Source organism: Brassica napus, chromosome C8 (assembly GCF_020379485.1).
Source record: "Brassica napus cultivar Da-Ae chromosome C8, Da-Ae, whole genome shotgun sequence".
NCBI classification, from domain to species: Eukaryota; Viridiplantae; Streptophyta; class Magnoliopsida; order Brassicales; family Brassicaceae; genus Brassica; species Brassica napus.
This window is the reverse complement of record NC_063451.1, coordinates 23,062,923-23,079,538: the sequence shown is the minus strand read 5'-3', so window position 1 is coordinate 23,079,538 and position 16,616 is coordinate 23,062,923. Positions and strand designations below refer to the sequence as shown.

Sequence of the window (16,616 nt, the reverse complement as noted above, 5' to 3'; positions counted from 1 at the left end):
GTTAGAAATTTAAAATAAATATATTTATATTTAAACTGAAAAGATATCAAAAGATATTATGATTAAAATATTTTAAAGTTTATATGTATTATTAGTCTTAATAAAATACATTTAATAAGATTTCTAAGTGATAGTCCAAATTAAAAAATCATACATGAAAGAAGTGATGACTTTTGTTTTAATATATAAGATAACTAGGGTCGGCCCGGGCTACGCCCGGATTTTTTATTTAAATATTAATTATAATCATATATTTATGTTATTTTGATATATAAATATTATATAAATATAAGTAGCTAGATAATTATAAAATTATTTTTAATTATTTATTGTTTTCTGTCTTATGAATTTCAATTAACCCAATTTCTTACGATAAAATTTCCCGTTAGTTTATTTATTGAATGAAACTTGTGTAGCTTAAAATCATGCATGCATTAAAGCTGAATCGAATATAAACTAAACCGAAGTAAATCTGGTTATGTTCTGTCATTTTTCTTTGAAACAAAAGGCTCAAAAGAGAAGATCCAATGGGAATAGAACATATTGCTTTCTGTCTATTTCCCTTTTAAGTTTAAAATATGTATCTCATATCTCACCAACACGCATGTCTCTGCCCGTGTATGACACTTCCATTCATGTTAATTCCCAATAACTAATTAAAAAATGAAATAAAAACTTTTGATTGCTTTCCTTATCTTCTTATGATTCGTTCGGAGCAATCTTTGCTTTGATAATATCTACATTTCTTTGGACAAAAAAACTATATTTCTCTCTTGATCGAGTCATAGTGGAATTGAGAAACCGATCTGATTTACTTGCCACCGCTTAAACTGTGGAATATTTTTATTAATTGGTTCGATTTTCTTTTTTAACCTCTTCAATGTTGTTGCTCATCATCTTCTTCCCTTTGCCGCAAAACCCATCGCCAATAATTTTAAACTCTTGAATGTTATTGAGTTACCGGAGGTGGCGGCGAAATGAACCGTCACCGTTGATATCGCCTCCAACCAAGGCGAAGCCAGTAGCATCCAGAAACTCACAGTACGCTCCTTCTTTTTCTTTTCGTTTCAAAAGTTTCAGTCTTTACATATGTTTTCATTATAGTGGCTATCTCTCTGTATTTGGGCTATATCACAGTATGAACAAAAAGCCCACTAAACCGTAAACAATTATGAAATGCAGCAGCCCACATCAAAAATTAATGAAACGATGAGTTTTAGGCAAAGAAGACAGGTGTCGCACTCACAATCAAAGACTTTATGACGTGGCGCAACATGATGGAGGCAAACATTTTTTTTATATATATAGATAATCCGAAAATATATATATAGAAGAAAATACAAATACATATGAAAGTTTGAAACAATCTATTCAATGAAAAAAATATACCGTAAATCTATTATGTTTTAAAAATTGATAGATACATATATATTATAATATATACAAATTTAAAATTGAAAACAAAATATTTATATAAAAATAAATGAAAACAAAAACATACACGGTTGCGCGGATCGAAATCTAGATTGATTAACTAAAGTAAAAAAGGTTAAAAACAAAAAAAAATAAATAAACGTAAAGAGGCGTCTGAAGTCAATATTTTTCTGACAACATCTTTACTAACACACAAGAGAGAACGAAAGAGAACAAAAGCTCTCAATCCTCCGCCATAGCTGAGCTTCCCTTTTCCTTCTTGCACTCTTCTCTCCCCCTCTCTAGAATTTCCCCTGAAATGGACCTCCCTCAAGCTAACAATGACCGGGAGGAACTTCAGGTCGATTGCTCGGCGACGGTAGATCCAACGGCGAGACACAATTCAGCCGGAGGAGGAGGAGGAGGAGGAGGAGCTAGGTACAAGCTCATGTCACCGGCAATGCTTCCGATCTCGAGGTCTACTACTAACATCACGATTCCTTCCGGGTTGAGTCCGACGTCGTTTCTCGAATCTCCCGTTTTCATCTCCAACATTAAGGTTAATCAGCAGCAGCTACTCTCTCTCTCTCTTGTGGAAAGCTCTCCGCTTTTCTCATCACTTTGGTGGTTTCTATTGAAAAAATTAGGTTTTCTGATTGCATTTTTGGGAAATTAGGTTTAAATTTGGAATTAGATTCAGTCAGCTTTCTCAGTATCCAAAAAAAGAAGATAACTTTGTTTGGTTTTCTTGTTGCTTCAGTTCGGATTCGGACCATCGTTTCATGTTCCTAAGATTCTTGTAGTAGTGCTTAGTGGGGGGGAGGTTGTTAGTTGGGTCCGTTCTGTAATTTTGGTGAAGATGCTTCTAAGGAAATAACATTAGACTTGTGTTTCCATTTCTGTTTCTTACTCTTTTTTACAAGTGCTTTTGCCCTTAGGTTAAGTGGCTTTGGCTCAGATTCTGATTCTTCACGTTACTAGACTCGCTGCATTTGTGTCCGTCCACATTGTTCTCTCGAATAAACCCTTTCTTTATATCATCTTCCATTGGTACTCACTTGTTTTCATATATTATATACACATTGTTGATCTTCCCTGTGTTTGGTGCTGCTCTTTTTTTTTTTCCCTCTTCTTTGTTAATTGTTTTTCCTGTTAGCTGTATAAGAAATTCCATTTTCTTGTTTAAGATATTGAATGATTCTGTCGGTGTGATAGTAAAAGTACTTTACATCATGTTCACCATCTAGAGCTTTAGCTTAATTTATGCACATATATCAAAGTGAAGTGATGATATGCTTAATTACATTTTGGCATCTATTAGTACATCTTCTGATTGAACAAGAGTTTTGCTTGTTATGTTTTAGATGAGTGGGTCCTTCCATTTGAGTTTACATAAACATCACCCTTTTTTGATAATGGATCAGGTTCAGGTTTTAAAAAATCCGAATTTTCATACCATTTCAGACAGAATGAACTTTTTTTGTGGTCTTTTGTTTATGTGTTATGTTTTGTTCATGGTATTGATATGTGAACTTTCTTTAATTTTCAGCCAGAGCCTTCCCCTACTACTGGTTCGCTGTTCAAGCCCCGGCCAGTGCATGTTAGCTCAAGTTCTTATACAGGCAGGGCATTCCATCAGAACACCTTCACCGAGCACAAGTCCAGTGAATTTGAATTCAGACCTCCTGCTTCCAATATGGTATTGTCCACTTAACTGCTGTTTGTAATGCTTATTATGGTAACAATTACTGATATTTGTTTCAAAAGGAACCTATATCCACAAGCTGAAAGTTCTTATATTCCTTGTATACTGTTGCATGGTGGAGTTGTCTAAATCTATTTATTGATTTCAAGGTGTATGCCGAGCTTGACAAGCATAAAAGGGAGCCACCAGTACAATTCCAAGGCCAGGGCCATGGATCCTCACACTCACCTGAGGCTACAGCTTCCTCAAGTGAGCCAAGCCGGCCAACTCCTCCTGTTCAGACGCCACCAACGAGCTCAGATATTCCGGCCGGATCTGATCAAGAAGAATCAGTCCAGACGTCGCAAAACGAGTCCAGGGGAAGTGCGCCGCCGACGGTATTGGCTGATGATGGTTACAACTGGAGAAAGTATGGTCAAAAGCATGTCAAAGGGAGTGAGTTCCCACGGAGCTATTATAAATGCACACATCCTAACTGCGAAGTGAAAAAGTTATTTGAAACGTCTCATGATGGCCGTATAACCGATATTATCTACAAGGGTACACATGACCATCCTAAACCTCAACCTGGTCGCCGAAACTCTGGTGGTGTTGGTATGGTTGCGCAAGAAGAAAGGGTAGGTAAGTATCCTCCAATGACTCGCCGAGATGGTGGTAACCTTATCTAAAACTTGAGAGAAGATTTGCACTTACTCCCCTTGACTATATCTGTTCCTTTTATTTCTGAGTACAGAGAAGGGAGTCTACAACTTGTCTCAAGCCATTGAGCAAACTGGTAACCCTGAAGTAGCTACTACAACTAACGATGGTGGAGACGTTGCAGCGTCAAATAGGAATAAAGATGACCCGGAGGACGATGATCCATATACAAAACGGAGGTATTTAGAATTTAAAGAAAGGATCCAGGTGCTTGCTTGCTTTGGAACCGTGATTTGACATGATGGAAACTTTGTTCTACGTTTTAATGCAGGAGGTTGGATGGGAACATGGAAATAACTCCACTAGTGAAACCTATCCGGGAGCCTAGGGTTGTTGTTCAAACCCTGAGTGAGGTTGACATACTTGATGATGGTTATAGGTGGCGAAAGTATGGGCAGAAAGTTGTCAGGGGAAACCCCAATCCCAGGTTCGTACAGCCACACAACTCGTTCTATACAACAGCAAAACTTGTAGTTTAAGATGATAGCTAGAAGAGTTTTAGACTTTGTCTTCAAGGGGCTAGTTGTTTGGCTTGATTCTCTTGGGAATGGGAGATAGTGATGTTGACATTTCTTGCAGGAGCTATTACAAGTGCACAGCTCCGGGATGCCCAGTGAGAAAACACGTGGAGAGAGCATCACATGATCCAAAAGCTGTAATAACAACATACGAAGGCAAACACAATCACGATGTTCCCACTTCAAAGTCTGGCAGCAGCAACCATCATGAAATCCAGCCTCGGTTCAGACCACCAGAGGAAACAGACACCATAAGCCTCAATCTCGGAGTTGGGATCTCGTCTAATGGACCTAACGAGAACCAACAACTCCTCAGCCAGACTCACCCAAATGGAGTCGGATTCAGGTTTGTTCATGCAGCTCCCGTATCAACTTACTATGCTAGTATGAATCAGTATGGCCCTAGAGAAACCCAGAGCGAGACTCAAAATGATGACATCTCGTCCCTGAACCATTCTTCATCTTACCCGTATCCGCATAACAACATAGGGAGAATACAAACGGGTCCTTAGAAGACAAAAAGGAAACAACACTCTTCTTAGGTTAGGAGACATTGTTTCTATATGATTCCTCTATCACAACAGAGGATCTGATCTTGAATTATACTATCTCCCACCATATAATATTTGTATTGTGTGTCACCTGTTTTGAATGTGCTGTAAAAACACACAAGTTGTTAATGCTTTTATCAGTATAATACTACTATAAAAACTCTTTCTTCTTCGTCACAGTGCAAGAAACCTAGGTGCAGACTAAGACATGATAAGGTTATATGGTTTCTCCAGATTGAACAAGTCATGATCATCTTATTTTCTGTGCAATTTGTTAAAAGACCAAAAAGTCTGTTCCTACGGACAAAAGTCATTACCTTACTGATTGGTTCTGAAGCAGATAAGTAATAAGTACACAAGATGGCCATTTAATTTTGTTAGAAGTATGATTTTTGTCCTTTTGGGTCAAGAAAGGAATACGTAAGCATTGGTTGGACTAATTCCATCGTCATCGATCCACGAGATGCATTCGTTGATGAAATCTAGACCACTCAACAAGTCTCTTTAAAGCATCGGAACTGGACGGTGATGCTTCCTCAGACATCCATCCGACGTGGCATTTAACTGTATTTAAAATTTGGTTTTGCGTCCGAATCCTTTTCATTTCTCTCTCTCCACATAAACAAAGTATTTGGTTCTGTTCCGAAGAAAGGCAAAAGAAAGGGAAGTAAAGTAAACTCAGTGCCTAGCGTTGAGACAAGTGAGGTGAGATTCCAAAGTCTTGTGCTTTATATAACCCTGTGGTTGCTGACTGTGTGTTCCGTGCTTTGTTTGAAGTCGCATGCTCCTTTGATTGTGTGAGACGAGAAGTTAGGGTTTCGTATGTGCTTCTTTTGATCTGTGAATTTCGATTTTGTGAGAATCTACTGCCTTTATGTTCCTGTTTGACGCTGTAAAGTTACCTGCAAAATGCACGAATTTGACTAATTTTGAGAGATTCAAGTGAAAAGAGATGAGATCTTGTGTGTGTTTCTTTTTGATCTTCTTGTTCAGATCCAAAGTAGGAATAGGAGATAATTATGGAACACGCATGTGATCTAAACTAGATTTCTCTCACGGTTTCTTGTTGGCTTTTTTTTTTTTTTTTTTTTTTTGTTGCATACATGCCAAGTGAACGCGTTTCACAAGTTTTTTAAAATGGGATTGATGTTCTGTTTTTGCTACTGTTTGGGTGTAGTTTCAGTTCAGAAGATGATGAATTTGTTTATAAGGATCGTTTGGTTTCTGCTATCTCACCAAAGTTGATAATCATGAACTTGGTTTCTCATGCAGCCTTTGATATCACCGGGGAGTGGAGAAAGATCTACTAAACTGTTTTAACAATGGGGGAAGAAGATACAAAGGCAACCGTTGAGCCAACAGCAACGGATACTAGCTCTCTTGAAAAGCCATCAGAGGCTACGGAAGGGAAAAAAGAGGAGGAGAAGGCTGGAGGTAAGGAAACAGAAGAAGAGCCTAAGAAGGCTGAACCAGATACGATGGAGATAGATGCTGAGAAAAAGAAAGATGAAGAGTTAGAGGTTAAGAGCAATGAAGACGATGCTGGGACTGATAAAATGGAAGAGGACGTTACTGTGACCAAAGATGAGGGACAAGCAGAGGCTACCAAGATGGATGAAGATGCAAATGGACAGAAAGAGCAAACTGGTGATGGTGTTTCTGGAGGTGGTACTGTGGAAGATACTGTGATGAAGGAAAATGTGGAATCTGGAGATGGTAACAATGCCAAAGATGATGAAAAGCAAGAGAGTAAAGAAGCAGATCAGAAGAAAGCTGGGAAAGAATCAGAGGAGGACGTAATAAATGAAGGTGATACGGCAAACGGAACAAAAGATGAGAAGACAGGAGACATCAACGAGAAATATAAAAAGGTGGAGACTGTTGATGAAAATAACAAGGAGCAGAATAAGGAGGAGGATTTGGCTGAAGAAGGGAAAGAAGAGGAAGATAAGGAAATTGAAAAGGCAAAGGTGGAAGATGAAGAACGAAGTGAGGATGAGAATGACAATGAACAAGTGGAGAGTCAACCTGCAAAGGAAGATGAGAAAGAAGAGAGGAATGATGATAAGGAAGATGAAAAAGCTGAGAGCGGTGATGATAAGGAAGAAGAGAAAGAGAAGAGCAAGAGTTCTAAAAAGCGTGGGAAAGGAAAGAGTTCTGGTGAAAAGGTTGGAAAGAAGACAAAGAATGAGGAAGAAAAAAAGGATTCAGAACCAAAGACTCCTTTCTCTGATCGCCCTGTGCGTGAGCGCAAATCTGTTGAGAGGCTTGTCGCAGTGATTGATACAGACTCTTTCAAAGAATTCCGTATCGAAAAGGTTTGCCAATACTTCCCTAAGCTGAGTAGAACTTCGTTGCTAGATGTGCTCATAATTATCTTTTGGATATTGCAGGGGCCAGGTGCATATCTCAAAGACATTCCCAGCGGTATGTTCATGCTTTGTGAATCTTCATTTAGAATGTTACTCGTTGAATATAGCAATTCTACTGGTTTAGAAGCAAAGTTTCCTGCTAATTAAAATTAAAATCCATAAGCAACATTAAATACATATATTGGTTCTGTTTTGATCATCTATTCTGTAGTTGAAACGAAATAGATAACTTGAATGTTTTCTCTGTAGTTGCTTACAAGGTAACTAGGAAGAAGTCTGATGAAACTTTGAAGTTGCTGCACACCATTCTATTTGGTGGGAGGAGAGGGAAGGTGAGTGTCATATTTTTCCGCTCCGATAGTCTTAATTCTTAATTGTCAATCACATGCATACTCTTGTGGGTTATTACTAGTTGTTTGAACACAGGTTCTGTAGCTCTTATGTTAGCATCAAGCCTGCTAATCATGTTTATATATGACTCATTACTTAACAGGCTCCTCAGGTCAAGACAAATATATTGAGCTTCTCAGGTTTTGTTTGGCATGGAAATGAGGTGTGCAACATCCATCACACATGATCGTTATTTTTATGTATACATTTGCTTTGCTTTGTATATAATTTTGTCTTTGGTATTGGCAGGAAAAAGCAAAAGAAAAAATAAAAGAGAAGTTTGATAAATGTATCAAAGACAAACTGGTGGAGTTTTGCGAAATGTTTGACATACATGTTACCAAGGCTACAACAAAGGTCATTAATCTCTAAGCTCTTGTTCTTGATAATTCATTGTTTTCTTGCATGAATAGTTAGGCTTCATGTGACCCAAGTTATGATAATTCATTTCCCCATTGAATCAAATACGTCAACTTATTGTTGCATGTTTTCTCATCACAGGAAGATATCGTCACGAAACTGTTTGAGTTTTTGGAGAAACCTCATGCGAAAGGTGACGCTCCAGCTAGTGAGAAAGAGAAGGTATTTTTGTGTTGAAAACATTTTTTTAATTTAGAATTTACTTGTGCCTCTTGCATTCTCATTAAAGATTCTGCTGATACAGTCAAGTAAGGGTGCCAAACGCAAGAGAACTCCCAAGAAAAGCTCGCCTGCAGCTGCGACTTCATCCTCCAAACGATCAGCAAAGGTATCAATGCGTAGCTTAGAGTCTCAGTACTACTTATCTTTAACTGTCCATCTCTGTTCCAAGTAGATCTGAGTATCTGACTATATTATTTCCACTGCCTTTGCAGAGCCAACGAAAGTCGGAAGAAGGAACAAAGGCTGCCAAAAAGGGCTTAGCTCTTTCTGAAGATGAGGCTGAAGAGGAGAAAGAGGGAGAAAAACAAGAAAAGGAGCAGAAGAGTGCAGAAGAGGAGGAGAATGTAAACGGTATTCCCGATAAATCTGAGGATGAAGCACCTCAGCCTTCTGAAAGCGAGGAGAAAGCTGAATCTGAGGAGGAGCGTTCTGAAGAGGAAACGCCGAAGAAGAAGAAGAAACGTGGTTCTAAACTATCAGCTGAGAAGAAAGAATCCGCAGGGAGAGCCAGGAACAAGAAAGCGTCTGTCGCTGCAAAATCCAGTCCACCGGAGAAAGTTACACAGAAGCGATCATCATCAAAACGAAAGAAGACTGATGATGACAGTGATATAAGTCCAAAGGTCCCCTCTAAGAGGAAGAAGTCTGAAAGAGTTACCAAGGCCTCCACCTCTACCCCTTCGAAGTCTGCATCAAAAGAGAAGCCAGGTTTGGATACTATCCTCTTTTTTTTTTTTTTATCTTCCACTAAGATGATTGCTTAGGTAGAATACATCATGTGTGGGAGAGTGTAGGGTACTTTGTTTGCAGAAGCTAGCCAAAGCTAATATTGCTGTCACTAATGTCTTTTAACACCATCTTTATATGTGGGTTTGTGCCTATGCTAGAAGTTAAAGGGGCTGGAAAAGGGAAAGAAAAAACCAAAGGGCCAAGTGATAAAGTGCTGAAGAATGCAATCATTAAGATACTGAAAAGGGTCGACTTTAATATTGTGAGTTCATATCTCAGCCTTTAATATTCGACACATTTAACTACTTGGGATTCTTCAGAACAATTTTGTTTTTTGAAATCTGACTTGAGTTTCTTGTAAAATATCTATACAAACTGTGAATTATCTTCTTATATAGATAACCTTATAAGATCATTGTTGTTCTTCTGCAGGCTACATTCACGGACATCATCAAAGAACTTGGTATGAACAGATTGGTTTCACTCTTATCATTATTTTCTTCAGTGGTATCTTGTCAGATTCTGATTATGTATGGTAACACACATTGTTTCACCTATATTTCAGGGAAGGAGTTCAAAGATGATCTCACCCCAAGAAAGTTATCTATAAAGCTGATGATCCAAAGTGAGCTCACCAAATTAGCAGGAGAGGCTGAAGAAGAAAAGATAGAGGAGAAAGAAGAGGATGCAGAGAAGAAGAAAGCAGGAGGGTCTGCTGGTACTGAGAAAGAGAAAGAAGAGGATGCAGAGAAGGAGAAAGCAGGAGCGTCTGCTGGTAGTGTGAAGGAGAAAGAAGAGGAAACAGTGAAGGAGAAAGCAGGAGGTTCTGCTGGTAGTGAGAAGGAGAAAGAAGAGGAAGCAGTGAAAGAGAAAGCAGGAGGGTCTGCTGGTAGTGAGAAGGAGAAAGAAGAGGAAGCAGTGAAGGAGAAAGCAGGAGGGTCTGCTGATGGTGAGGAGGTGAAATCCTAAACTCCTTTCTGATCACATGGCACATACTGAGACTCTCCCCCTTAGCCTAGATGTTGTTGTATGATGCTTAGTAGACAGTCATCTGGCAAATGATAAACCGTGGATGTAATCCTTTCTTGTTTTGTTTAGTCTGAACCAACTTTACTTTTGGTAAGAGACAAGAGGAAGAAGCTGCATAGCCAAAAGAAAGATAGGTTGCTTGTATGTCTATACAATTTAACATAAAGCCTCCTTAGATGTCGTTTGATTTGTAAGGCTCTCCCTTTTCAGATATTGTCCAGTTTTCTCAGTACCCTTCTTCTGGTAGCAGAGGAAGCCAATGGTAATAAACGAATATTATTATCTTGATTCCCTTGCTGTTTTCATGTTGTTATTTGTATATTAAGATGTATATGCAAACTTGACTAAGGTACATCCGATCTAAGAGACGACAACGTTTTTCAAGGCAAATCTGTTTAAGTAACTTGGCTTGTGCAAGTAAAGATTGTGCCTGCTGGCTTCTGTTCACTTGTGCCTCTCTCATTCATTTGACACTGTATGGAGAAGCAAATGCAACAACACATGTGATGGTCTACCATTTAAACAGATGTCTTAATGGGCTTTTATATGGGCTTTCTTTCTCATGCAAACAAATCTATTATCCTTGTACAGTTCGAAGTTAAATTACTTTGAAAGTTTCAAAAGAAAGAAAAACTTATTACCTTCGAAGCATCAAGTTATTAGTTCTCCATCATTTACAGAGTCTACTCGAATCTGCAGCTAGCTTCCGTGCTTTTGACTTTTCTTTAGAGCTTGACTTTGGTATAAAGTCAAGGGATCCTTGTTAGTCCGTTTCTGCTAGATCCTAGTACTACTACTAATACTTTTTTTCTGCTAGTATCATTTGTTGAAAATGTTTTTTTGTTGGATCCTACACGACCATCTCCTTATGTTGTGTCTTGGAGATACTCATAGATTTGGAACTGAATTGAACTGAGCAAGGTTTTCTCTTTTGATTCTGAGACTTTTCAGTCCTGTAAACATGTCTGGGCACCATGGTGAAGAAGCTGAAGCGGAACATATGGAGGATGATGATACTTTGGGAGCAGATTTTGAGAATCTTATGTGTTCTGCTGATACAACTGCTTCTCAAGCTCCTAACAGAAAGGACATTCAGGGAATCCCATGGGATAAACTTAGTCTCACCAGAGAAGAATACAGAAAAAGTAGGCTACAATCCTATAGAAACTATGAAAACATACCAAACTCAGGCGAGGCATCTGGGAAGGTCTGAAGAGTTACACATCATGTTTATCCATTGATACATATACAAAACTTCTCCTTTGTATTCTCACTCTGATTCTGCACATTTGGAAAACCAGGACTGTCTAGATTCAGAGAAAGGAAGCTCTTTCTATAGGTTCAAGAAGAATTTTAGATCTGTAACACCTACTATTCTCCATTTTCAGGTTTGTCAAATGTTACTTCTGCATCTATTCTCCATCTCTGAATATAAAAGATTGGTTGAATGTTTTGTTTTTTACTTTTCCTTTTTGCAGCTGAGGGAGTTGGTGTGGGCTACATCTAACCATGATGTTTACCTGATGTGCAACAACTCTATCACTCATTGGTCTACTTTAACAAGTAGTAGGGATGAAGTTCTTGATCTTGCTGGTCTAGTAACCCCATCTGAGGTGTGAGCTTTTCTCATTTTCAGTTTCTACTAACTTGTGTTTCTCTTTTCTTTCTTCTTTCTTGATTTCTCAAAAGCCTATTTTTCTTTATATAACTTTTGTTCAGGAACATCCTGGAAGTTTGTTAGAAGGGTTTTCGAAGACACATGTTAGCAGTCTGGCAGTAAAAGATGGAATGGTTGTTGCTGGTGGGTTTTCTGGTGAACTCATTTGCAAGGTTAGTTTCATCTGTTTCATGCTTAGAAGCTGCTTTCAAATCATGTACTCATGTTTACTTCTTTGTCTGAATCCAGCATCTTGATAGACCTGGTGTGAGCTTCTGCTACCGCTTAGCTAGTGAAGAAAACGCCATAACTAATTCTGTTAATATACACAGGAACTCCAGGTATCACTTCTCCTTGCTATATTGAATGTTTGGACCTTCTCAGTTTGTAATGGACTCTAAACAAAAAAGAACTTCTTAATGAACTTTTGTATACAGTGGTGCACTTCATTTCATGGCTTCAAGTAATGATGGTGGAGTCAGAAACTTTGATATGGAAACTTATCAGCTTGTCCAGCACTTCCATTATCCCTGGCCAGTGAATGTGAGTTTACTTCTCCTTTACCTTCTCACCATTTGATTGTTTTTTTTGTGATTGAATTTGAAATTATGGCAGCATTCTTCGGTTAGTCCTGATGGGAAACTAGTAACAATCGTTGGAGATGACCCAGATGGTTTGTTGGTGGACTCCAACAACGGGGAGGTACTTCAACTTTTTTTGCAGCTACTTACTTTGTCTGAAGCATCAATGGAGTCTCATACTCTGTGTCTTTGAGTTTTCTAGACGGTGGGGAGGTTATATGGTCACTTGGACTATTCATTTGCATCAGCTTGGCATCCTGATGGAGTGACCTTTGCCACGGGGAACCAGGACAAGACCTGCCGTGTGTGGGACGTAAGGAATCTGTCTAAATCTGTGGCAATCTTAAAGGGAAACCTCGGAGCTATCCGTTCTATCAAGTTCACTTCCGATGGTCAGTACATGGCCATGGCTGAGGCGGCAGACTTTGTCCACATTTACAACACCAACACAGGATACATGAAAGAGCAAGAGATTGATTTCTTTGGAGAGATATCAGGAATCTCCTTCAGTCCTGACACTGAGTCTCTCTTCATTGGCGTATATGATAGATCATATGGTAGTCTTATGGAGTTTGCTCGAGAAAGGGTACACAATACGTTTCAGTTTCATATAAGCATCATACAACTTGGTGCAGATGGCATGTCGTGTGTTTAAAACGTTGATTCTTCTTCTTCTTCTTCTCCAGGTTTCTGGAAGTGCATTGTGATCTCAGAGTTCTTGGAACATCTTCAATAGATTCTGCCTTGAAGGTTCTATATATGGTTCGATTCTTTTAATGCAGTGTGCTATAAACTGTTCTGAGTTGATTGTATTATATCGTATTGTAGCATTCCAACAAAGTAAATGAAGAAGTGAGACTTGTGTTTTAATTCTATAAACCAAACTTATAGCCGAAATGTCACGTTGGTAGAGCAATATAATAAGACTCCGGCATCAACTGAGACAAAATAACCGTTAGCTGCAATATTTACTGTATTATAAGGAAGCATGACGTGGTCTTACATGCTCCTTCTTGATGGTTCTAGTGGGTTATGTGCACTCGTTCAGCAGGTGGTTCTTCTTCTTTGAGCTTGTTCAGCGTCTCATTATCTCGATTGCTAAACTTTTGAATAGTTAGGTTTAGGGGGCTTTGAAAACATATTTTGATAAAGTTTTTTTTTGGATTTCTCTCTTAAAATTAATTGCCTTTAAGTTAGAGCATGATTAACTTATTTAAGAACCGGTTCTTAGCTTTTTTTAGTCAAAAGTTAAGAGACGGTTTTTTATATTCCGCTAAAAACTCCACCATGAGAACCCCCGTTATTCATGGTCTTAGAGTGATCCAAATGTTTTATATTTTATTCATGTTCTTTTGAAACTTCCGATAGAGAGCTCAGAGTTTCTCCAACGGGAAGTTTTAATAGTTTCTAATGATTTTAGAAAAAGAAGAAAAATATAAAATTAGGAGAGAGAATACCCATAAGTTTTTAATTAAGTCTCTGCATGATACTTATAAAAACTCATTTCTCCATGTGTTATTATCTAATTAGTCTATTTAATTTTAATTAAAGTTTATTATTTACTTGTAATATCTTAAAATAATAATATTTGGTATTAGTAACCTCTTTTTAAGAATCCATTCGTTAATGTTGCTCTTATATTCACAAAAGGTTTACCTAATAAGGCTTATGATCCATTAACTTTTACATAATCTCAATAAATTCAATCTCTTTGTTCATCGGTTCTTCGTATTTGAATAAATGGTTTTTACAATTGAGGGATGGTAAAAGCTGGTTTGTTTTCAAAAATCTTTTCTCAAGATTTAGGAGCTTAAAACATTACAAGTACAATCTTAACTTAGCTTTTGTCTAAACAAAGCTTCTAGCAAAAAAACAATTTAATAATATTTTTCCTTTATATAGTATTCTAGTTATTATAAATTTGCATTATTTTATATGTATATCAAATTAGATTTAACTATTAGCTCAAGCGGTAAAGTATTGGTAGTTAGACTATTATGATCTAGAGAAGTGGATTGCATCCCTCTGATCTTAGTAGACATGAGTCTAGTTTTCACCGACTTAAATCGCTTTATTTTGGTAGTTAGGCTTTTCTCTTACCTTCTTGTTTTGTTCGGGAATAACTTGAACCGAAATTTTGTTGATATTAATATAAATAACACGAATTAAGAATCTATGAAGTGACATTATACTAAACGCTTTCTCCATCAAAACCATAATTTCGGAAGCATTGATGGTTTTGTAAAGCATCAAAGAACTTTTCCTTTTTTTTGTTTTTTTTCTAAAAGAACACAACAATAAAGTTAATTCATAGTAAGGGGGACATTCTAAGTTTTTAATAAACATGTCATGTCATCCTAGTTGGTATTAAGCTTTGGATTAATCAAAAATATGAAACTGAACCAAAAATCATTATAGTAAACATGCGTATGAACATCATTTGTTTCATTATTTATTTATGTTTACGTTGATGTTTGCATTAAAATTATTAAAATATGGAAATACAAACATAAGCACAAAACATCACAAAACATTTTTTTATGGTGCTATAGTAAAATTGTCTTCACAGTCATTTTTTGGAAACAAAATCATAGTAATTATGATACGAACAAGTTAATATGATTTGCTTAAGAACTACGGAAACACTATAAGAAAACAGCGACATACTGAGGAAAAAAATCGTCGGTATGTCGTCGGAATAACGTTATTCCGACGACATACCGACGAAACAAGTCCTCGGAAATAACTCCTCGGAAATTCATTTTTCCTCGGAATTTTCGACGGAATTCCGAGGAAACTCCGAGGACCACCAGTTCGTCGGAAAGCTCCTCGGGATATTTCGATGGACTTTCCGATGGTCCAATCTTCGGAAGTTCCGACGAAATGTTCCTCGGAATTTTCATCGGGAATTTCCGAAGAACGGAGCCTTCGGAAAATTCCGAGGAACGAGTCCCTCGGAATATTTCGAGGAATGAGTCCCTCGGTATATTCCGAGGAACATGTCCCTCGGTATATTCCGAGAGTTCATTTCCTCGGAATTTTTTTTTTAAAAAATAAAAATTTTGAAATTTAAATTCGAAAATATAAAATTAAAATTAAAATTGAAAATATATTAGATAATATTCAAAGTTGTACAAATAAAAATAAAACATTCCGAGTTTTTGAAAAAAAAAAAACTACGGGTCTGGCACGTTCGGGAACACCTCGATCAGGTACATCCTCTGCATCATCTCCATCATTTGCTGGTTCAGCCTCCTCTGTGCCTCATAGCCCGTCTGTTGAGCCGCCATCTGGGTCTCCAACAAAGATATGCGATCATTCTTGTCCTTCAACTGAGCCGTAAGTACTTCTGGATGAACAAAGGGCGGTGGTGCAGAAGAAGGAGGAACCGACCGGGTGCGACGACCCAAACCGACCAAACGTCCCTTCTTCTTTGGAACCGACTGAAATAGAAAATAGCCAAATTTAAATCAAGAAATAAATGAATTGAACTTAAAAAAAAGAACTTACGGATTCAACGATTTCGTTGATTCGAAACTGGGACAAGTTGGTCGAAGCCATCGAATCGTCATCCTCGGTTTGAAGCTGGGACACTTCGTCTTGCACCTGAGTTTAGATCAGGCTGACCACTTCCCTCACAAGACCGTCATCAATCTGGCCGGTCTTCTTGTTGGTATACGCCCTCTTCATTAGGGCGAGATCATCAACCGGCTCGCCATCATTTTCTTCCGCCTTGAAAAAAACATAAATTAAAGAAACATTAGAAATTAGAAGAAATGCACAAAAAATAAAATTTCAAAACATAAATAATTGAAGAAAAAGCGACTGAACTTACCATGCGATCTCCCAGAGAGGCAATAGATTGAGCACCCAAGTTATGCTTGAAGACGCCCTTCCCTTTACGGTCGCTCCTGCGGTTGGTGGAGTTGGTGGAAGAAGTTTCTTTCGTCTCTTCCTTATCCCAATGCACACACAACTCCGTCCAGACCGTGTTGTTTATCGACTTTGGGACATTTTAATAAAAAAAAAGAAAATAGTTTAATAAATTAAAAAACTGTTTAATAAATTAAAAACAAACCTTGTTGATTTCCCACTTCTTCTTCCACTCGTGGATCTGCTTCCCATAGTTGTCCATAACTTTATGGACGAAGTGGTGATAGATAAAGAGCGTCTCATCGGAATTCCAGTTGAATTCTTGCTGAAAAAAAACACAATTAGTAGAAAATTTATATTAAAGATTAAAAATATAAGTAAAAAATTAGAATACTTACCGCAAACTGACGAAACCACAGATGCTGCTTGTCGGTAGGGAAGTCAGTGAAAGTCGGAT

General features: G+C 37.8%; 3 protein-coding genes across 12 annotated transcripts; all 3 read left to right on the top strand.

Moving 5' to 3' along the window:
• The first annotated feature begins 1,591 nt into the window (after nucleotides 1-1,591).
• On the top strand, nucleotides 1,592-5,058 carry LOC106429511 (probable WRKY transcription factor 20). 2 transcript variants are annotated; one of them, XM_013870262.3, is made up of 6 exons: nucleotides 1,592-1,972; nucleotides 2,963-3,112; nucleotides 3,268-3,739; nucleotides 3,852-3,996; nucleotides 4,089-4,244; nucleotides 4,397-5,058. In XM_013870262.3, exons 1-6 carry the CDS (start codon nucleotides 1,733-1,735, stop codon nucleotides 4,845-4,847), a joined length of 1,614 nt encoding a protein of 537 aa, XP_013725716.1. In that variant the 5' UTR covers nucleotides 1,592-1,732; the 3' UTR covers nucleotides 4,848-5,058. The 2 variants fall into 2 exon arrangements, with proteins under 2 accessions (XP_013725716.1, XP_048621724.1); XM_048765767.1 differs by lacking the exon at nucleotides 1,592-1,972 and adding an exon at nucleotides 2,499-2,517.
• Nucleotides 5,059-5,415: 357 nt separating this feature from the next.
• Nucleotides 5,416-10,336, top strand: LOC106429509 (DEK domain-containing chromatin-associated protein 3-like). Of its 5 annotated transcripts, none has more exons than XM_048765766.1 (12): nucleotides 5,416-5,591; nucleotides 6,159-7,204; nucleotides 7,280-7,313; nucleotides 7,508-7,590; nucleotides 7,752-7,811; nucleotides 7,898-8,005; nucleotides 8,150-8,230; nucleotides 8,313-8,396; nucleotides 8,503-8,998; nucleotides 9,181-9,281; nucleotides 9,452-9,482; nucleotides 9,585-10,336. In XM_048765766.1, exons 2-12 carry the CDS (start codon nucleotides 6,209-6,211, stop codon nucleotides 9,986-9,988), a joined length of 2,478 nt encoding a protein of 825 aa, XP_048621723.1. In that variant the 5' UTR covers nucleotides 5,416-5,591; nucleotides 6,159-6,208; the 3' UTR covers nucleotides 9,989-10,336. The 5 variants fall into 5 exon arrangements, with proteins under 5 accessions (XP_048621723.1, XP_048621718.1, XP_048621720.1 ...); XM_048765761.1 differs by having other exon boundaries at nucleotides 9,178-9,281; XM_048765763.1 differs by having other exon boundaries at nucleotides 5,494-5,591; nucleotides 6,064-7,204; nucleotides 9,178-9,281.
• A 321-nt stretch (nucleotides 10,337-10,657) lies between these two features.
• On the top strand, nucleotides 10,658-13,156 carry LOC106429508 (uncharacterized WD repeat-containing protein C2A9.03). 5 transcript variants are annotated; one of them, XM_013870255.3, is made up of 10 exons: nucleotides 10,658-10,835; nucleotides 10,991-11,255; nucleotides 11,350-11,436; nucleotides 11,527-11,661; nucleotides 11,768-11,878; nucleotides 11,955-12,046; nucleotides 12,143-12,248; nucleotides 12,321-12,407; nucleotides 12,489-12,872; nucleotides 12,973-13,156. In XM_013870255.3, the coding sequence occupies exons 2-10, from the start codon at nucleotides 11,010-11,012 to the stop codon at nucleotides 12,991-12,993; spliced, it is 1,269 nt and encodes a 422-aa protein (XP_013725709.2). In that variant the 5' UTR covers nucleotides 10,658-10,835; nucleotides 10,991-11,009; the 3' UTR covers nucleotides 12,994-13,156. The 5 variants fall into 5 exon arrangements, with proteins under 5 accessions (XP_013725709.2, XP_013725712.2, XP_013725713.2 ...); XM_013870258.3 differs by having other exon boundaries at nucleotides 10,659-10,810; nucleotides 11,000-11,255; XM_013870259.3 differs by having other exon boundaries at nucleotides 10,664-10,789; nucleotides 11,000-11,255.
• The last annotated feature ends 3,460 nt before the right edge of the window (nucleotides 13,157-16,616 follow it).

Bases quoted from the DNA above. Each gene is read 5' to 3' on its own strand.
- LOC106429508 (XM_013870255.3), top strand. From the start codon at position 11,010: ATGTCTGGGCACCATGGTGAAGAAGCTGAAGCGGAACATATGGAGGAT. The intron at 12,408-12,488 runs GTACTTCAACTT...TGAGTTTTCTAG, and splicing joins TGGACTCCAACAACGGGGAG to ACGGTGGGGAGGTTATATGG. The intron at 12,873-12,972 runs GTACACAATACG...CTTCTTCTCCAG, and splicing joins TGGAGTTTGCTCGAGAAAGG to GTTTCTGGAAGTGCATTGTG.
- LOC106429509 (XM_048765761.1), top strand. From the start codon at position 6,209: ATGGGGGAAGAAGATACAAAGGCAACCGTTGAGCCAACAGCAACGGAT. The intron at 7,205-7,279 runs GTTTGCCAATAC...TGGATATTGCAG, and splicing joins AAGAATTCCGTATCGAAAAG to GGGCCAGGTGCATATCTCAA. The intron at 8,006-8,149 runs GTCATTAATCTC...TTCTCATCACAG, and splicing joins TTACCAAGGCTACAACAAAG to GAAGATATCGTCACGAAACT.
- LOC106429511 (XM_013870262.3), top strand. From the start codon at position 1,733: ATGGACCTCCCTCAAGCTAACAATGACCGGGAGGAACTTCAGGTCGAT. The intron at 1,973-2,962 runs GTTAATCAGCAG...TTTAATTTTCAG, and splicing joins TTTTCATCTCCAACATTAAG to CCAGAGCCTTCCCCTACTAC. The intron at 4,245-4,396 runs GTTCGTACAGCC...CATTTCTTGCAG, and splicing joins AGGGGAAACCCCAATCCCAG to GAGCTATTACAAGTGCACAG.